The 5,877-nt window shown below is 34.6% G+C and overlaps 1 protein-coding gene across 1 annotated transcript in view; it reads right to left on the reverse strand.

Moving 5' to 3' along the window:
* COL12A1 (collagen type XII alpha 1 chain) overlaps positions 1–5,877 on the reverse strand; it is a 115,057-nt gene that overhangs the window by 16,261 nt on the left and 92,919 nt on the right. The window contains exons 50-54 of the mRNA XM_023525102.1: positions 5,387–5,464; positions 3,974–4,060; positions 2,505–2,558; positions 1,345–1,440; positions 73–126 (exon numbers count right to left, since the gene is read on the reverse strand). Coding sequence (XP_023380870.1) covers positions 73–126; positions 1,345–1,440; positions 2,505–2,558; positions 3,974–4,060; positions 5,387–5,464 — 369 coding nt within the window. The remainder of the gene's footprint in view (positions 1–72; positions 127–1,344; positions 1,441–2,504; positions 2,559–3,973; positions 4,061–5,386; positions 5,465–5,877) is intronic.

Consider the following 5,877-nt stretch of genomic DNA (forward strand, 5'->3'; position numbering starts at 1 on the left):
AAGGCACCTCAAAGGTAACTTTCAAATAACACTTGACAAGTGAAAGAAAAGGCAACTTCAAGAACAACTCACTGCCCGGCCTGGAAGTCCTGGCTCTCCAGCATCACCTTTCATCCCTTGGCGACCCTGGAGAAAGCAATGGGAAAATAGTTCCCAGGCGTTTCACAGAGATTAAGTGAAAAAGGAAGACATGAGTCATTTCTGAAATCTCCATCACTTCATAAATCCAATGGAAGAGTATTTTTGAAGGGAGATGAATAACTCATTTTTTATATTGATGCTCACTTTTTAAACTACAAATGTCGTTATAATTTCCACTTGTAATGTTATGGGATAATTTTATATAATTATGGGATAATATACCTACTTTAAAAGAATATCCTTTAACATAAGAGATTTTCATAGAAATAAAATTTGATGGGAAAAAGCTATTTTTTATTTAATATATTTAATTTGGTGCTAATTTTAATAGATATCCAATGAAATGTTCTAAGAAAATAACATAATTTTGGTCTTTATAACTACATGCTTGAAGAAACTTATTACAAAGGCAAGCTGAATTAATTAAAACCGAAAAACTTAATTTACTATCAGTAGTAGTAAAAAAAAGGTTAAGCCTCTAAAAGTTTTCTTTTGTACATAAGAAGCTAAAAGTAGATGCATTCAACCCTTTTGAAAGAAAGCCTTTTTCCTTAACGTCTCATTTATTTCTAGCTATATCAGATATGCATTTTTTTCTTTTAACTGCCAAAAAATATATATCTGTCCTCTATTACGGCTTCTTAAAAACGAATTTAGAATTAAATTTAAGAACTATGCAGTTATTATATTCTTATCCAATACTGTATTTGTTTATCTTGCGGTATATAAAAAAAAGTTAGTTAAATAAAATATAAGCCTTAAGGTAAAACAAACCTGATAATTTCAGATTAGCATTTGGATCAAAAGGTAAACATTTTATTTAAAATTTTTTAAAAGAAGTAATGACCTAGATAAATACTTGCAAGCTTGCCTTGAGGTCATAAGCATTAGAAAAGTATTCCAGGGCTGCTACAGATTGAAAGCAGTTTGAAAGCTTCCAGGATGTTGAAGGATATATGTATTACTTATAAAAAAAATTTTTAAAGGTCAAATAAGTAACAATAATATTCTCTACACAGTTACATATTACATATATTATTTACATATCTGGAATTATAGTCATCATGGGAAGTCATCTCAGTGACTAACCTTGTTGAGTTCTCTGAGAAAACATTTGTTTGGCAAAATATAGTAAAAAATGTTCCAGTTAAACTCAGTGTTAATCCACTATCCTCATTTAGTACAGAAAGCCTTTGTGCTTACTTGTTCTCCCGGAATAGAGAGTCCATTGGGTCCCTGGGGGCCTGGAGGACCCTGTGGGCCTGGAGGACCTGTATCTCCACGAGGGCCAGGGGGCCCCTAAAATACACAAGAGAGAAACAACCATAAAGTCATGTAATGCTTAGCCAGCACTAACATCCAGTCAGAACTTGTCTTCATAACTCTGAAGACACTAATCATATCTTTGCAAACATTTTAGAAGCCTATACATCTATAAAGGTATTCATTCATGCCATTCCTTTCTTCCTTTTACAACTTATTAAAAAGAACAATTGGAAAGTGCAATAAATTCACAATAACAATTAATTTTCAAAAGTCCTATTAGAAGTAAATTTCTTAAAGAAGTAAAACACATTGAGTATAATATATTCATATATTTATATTCATATATTCATGAGATCAAATCTCAAATTTCATTGGATTTAATTTATTTTAAACTAGTCCTGATTTCCCTCAGACTTGGGCTTATTTCTGGAACCAACGTATATAGAAATCAAGCAAGGAAAGAACAGATATCCACTGAGTAGATACTCTAGGCTGGAGCTTCTTTGCAATGTACATAGGTGGAAAAGGCACAAACTTGGATTCAGACAGATCTTGGTTAGCATCCCAGCCTCGCCCTTTCCTAACTGGGTTAGCTTATCATTAGTGATATTATGACAAAATCTACACATTATCTTTATAATATATTCCTCATAAGAAGCTTGTTTTATGGAAGATCAGTGTGTAACTGGTAGAAGAGGCCAGTGACCCCCAGGAAATGCATATGTGGCCTCATATCTTTCTCTGAGACAGGTGAAAAACAGCAACAGAACTGTTCTCAACCCTCTCCAGCTCTCTGTCAGGACTCTGCTCCCTGTGGGGTCTTCCAATTGATGGCCAGGTCACCCTATCTGCTTCCTCAAGTTGCGGCAGAGCCATTAGGTTCTTCTGCAGATTTCCCATGTGCAATTCCTTCAGCAGTGAGATGCCCTGTACATTTCTTTCTTTGATCCATCATTTTGACATTCAGAGACAAGACAGAGGTAATTATATTGCCTAAGGCACACTAAACTTGGACTAACTTACTTAAGGTCACATAATTTGAACAATCAAACTTCATTGTATAAATGACATTTAAATGCACTCTAAAATATACTTACAATTGCTCCACTGATACCTCGTTCACCTCTGGGACCTTTAGCGCCAGGACCTCCCTAAAATACATAGTAAGAGCACATTTTAGGGTGAATGTAAAAAAAATAGGAACAAATTGATATATAAAAATTTCTTCAAGAATTTCCCATACAATAAATACTTCTCCATACAATCAATACTTCTACGATTATAAAATATTGAAGTAAATATTTCATATTATACAAATATGTGGGGAAAGAATTTCAAAACTCTGTATATTCTGTCTCATTTTTACATTCTGAGCTTTTCTTGTTACCAAATTCGAAGTTTATTTGAAAATTTGAGGTTTATTAGAAAAAGCAAGCATTACTTAAATATAGTAAAGAGAAAAATCCATTTGGGAATTATATGAATGCATTCTTCAGAAAAAATAATCTGCAAAAGAGAGTATCTTGAATCTCTTAGAATCTCAGAAAATGTAGTTTAGTAACAAAAATTCAAAGACCACTGAACAAAGAGAAAATAAATATGATAGTGACATCCAGTAATGTTATCTTATAATTAGAGAAAAAAAAAATCTCTACTCAAAAATATCTAAGTCACTTTCAGGATGTAATTTTGTGACTACAAATATAATTCAGGTAAATCACTATTTTAAAAAAGTACCATAAATCCAGTGACATTTTGATTCTATATATGAGGAGCTGGTTTGTAACTAATCTAAAATCAATTTATATAATTTGCTATGATGCAAGTATAGTAAAATTTGGCGTTTTGAGAATCTCCAAGTTTTCCTAAGTTAATTAACCATTTTCTTAAAAGAAGCCAATAAGCCTTAGAGGTATCACATCCCTTCCGCAAAACCAACCCAGGTCAGATGTTGGATTAACTAAATCGAAGGGTTCCACGTTGATTAATGTGATGTATCACCATAATATTCAATGTTTTGCTTCACAATTACTAAGCCTCCCCTACCCCCATGAGCAGACCTAGTCATAGTCTTATCGCTCAAGTTATTCCGAACCTCAATACTTTCACCCAGCGTTTATGATATCACATATGTAAATTATCCTCTTTATATGTTATTCTCCTGATATGGCTGCTACAAAAGGTACACATGTCCTAGGTTCTAAACAAGCTGTTCTTGGGTCAGCCTCTCAATCATGGCTCCATAATATATATACAAGAAGCTTTCAGGAGATGTAAGGAATTTTCAAAATCATGTGACTACAGATGGAAATCCAGATCCATATCTTTAAGAGGAAAGCTCTTGAATACTAAGCCAATGTCATTCATTCCTGTGTGGCTAGAGGAAGTGCTCAAATGTGTTCATATTTTCTTCTTGATTTACTCCAGATCTCAAAACATACCACAAAAATGATCTGCAATTTGGCTTGCTCTGTCCTAAAAAACACAATGGCTAGAAGTGTTATGAAAACAGATGATTACTCCAAAGATTTAACAGGAAAAACTAGGACTATTTCAGTTTCCTTACTGCAGGGCCTGGTGGTCCTGGAGGTCCAACACTGTCCTGTGTACACGTGCAAGCATTTGGAAGAGCAGGACATTTTGCTTCATCTCTCTGCAATTATGAGAAGAATATTCCGCCATAAATTGAGGGTAAAAACAACTTCCCACCCCCACTCCCATTTATCTTATCTACACAAGAAAATCTGTTTCCCAATTTGCAGAAATAACTTTTAGTTATCAGTAAAAATAGTCTCATGTTGAATATTGCTTTGATCCTTTGTCTTTATGTTTTACTTTAGGAAAATTCACATAAATATTTATAAAACTACTACTCGGACCACTGGTAATTTAATCCAATTTACTCTAATCCAGTGTTAGAGAAATGCTGAGTATCTCAGATATCAACACCCATTTCATTTAGAATAAAACCTAAAATCCTTCCCATGGCCTACAAGGCTTTACACGCTCTGCAAACCAGTACCCCATTACCTTGGTCATCTTATTGCCTGCCACTTTCCCTCTGCCATGAACTCTGCTCCTGCCTCACTGATCTTGTAAATGTTTCTCAGAGATTCAGGACACATCGTGGCCTTAAGGCTTTTGCATTTGCAGTTCCCTGTGGCTGGAATGCTCTTTCTCCATTATCCACACTGTTTATTCCCTCGCTCCAGTTCCCTCAGGACTCTGCTTAAACTTCACCTTACCACTGAGGGCTGATGATATTCACCTGGCTATCTATCCCTTTACCTTGATTTGTTTTTTATTCTAAGACTTTTCACTCTATAACATAGTCTATATCTGCTTGTTAATTCTTTCTCTCCCCTAGCTTTTCACTAGAATATTCATTTTTCACTGTGCTAATGTTAGCACATAAAATAGTGACTGGCTTATAATAGGTCTCAATAAATATTTGTTGAATAAATATTGTATACTCATTCTGTGCATTTATGTAGTTCACTGCTTGCCAAAAGCTTCATATCCATCATCAGCATTCAACTTTGTAACTATTACCACTTATATGGATACTATGAGGGAGATCCATCATCTCAAAAAGAAATATGGTTATAGCTCCATAAACCTTAGATATCCAGAGAGGTGAATGATGACTTACTCTGTAAAATGCTGAAATTTTTCAAACAATAAGATGGATTTGCAATCAGTGGGTTTACCAAACATGTTGACTCAACAGAACTTTTCTGACAATGCAAAACCACCCTGGCTATTAGGGAGAATTTTCAGATGTGTCTTGTGCATTCCTAGCTTCCAGGGAAGGGATTGCTGGCCTTAGCTTGGTAGCTGATGAGCTTACACGTAATGAATGTGCATCCTAGAGACTCAGTTATTGAGTGCTACTTCCTCTCCCAGACCATCTGCATCCGTATCCCTTAGTCTAGGGGGCTATTAAAACTCAGACAGGATTCCATTTCGTTTTACTTACCCTAGAGGGAATATCACAGCATCTGTCTCTACTGGTCCACACCGGACTGCAGACGATATCAAAATTCTGGATTTGGAACTGCAAACAACCAACAGCAACATCAGCTAAAGATGCATGAGAAACATTTAAATTAACGTTTCTGCATTTTATCCTTTGCCAACTTCTCACATAGACTGTCTCAAAGGTGCAAGCCCTAGAGAGCAATGTGATCCTCACTTCATAAGGAAAGAACATAAAAACCTATGCCTAAGAGAAAAAGACAGTAAAGCAAATGCATACATGAAATTCCCACTTCCGATTCACTTTCTTGGCTAAAATGAAATGTTTGATTGAGTTTTGTTTTTTTAAGAGAACATTAATGTCTTTATTTCATTAAGAATTTATTTCATTAAGAATTTGAAGACTATACACATTTAAATTAACTTTTAAGAATCTACCCTATAGAAAAGTAACATTAAAAAAACCATTCCTCACTTATTTTATAATTGATG

This window comes from Pteropus vampyrus, unplaced genomic scaffold, assembly GCF_000151845.1.
Source record: "Pteropus vampyrus isolate Shadow unplaced genomic scaffold, Pvam_2.0 Scaffold526, whole genome shotgun sequence".
NCBI classification, from domain to species: Eukaryota; Metazoa; Chordata; class Mammalia; order Chiroptera; family Pteropodidae; genus Pteropus; species Pteropus vampyrus.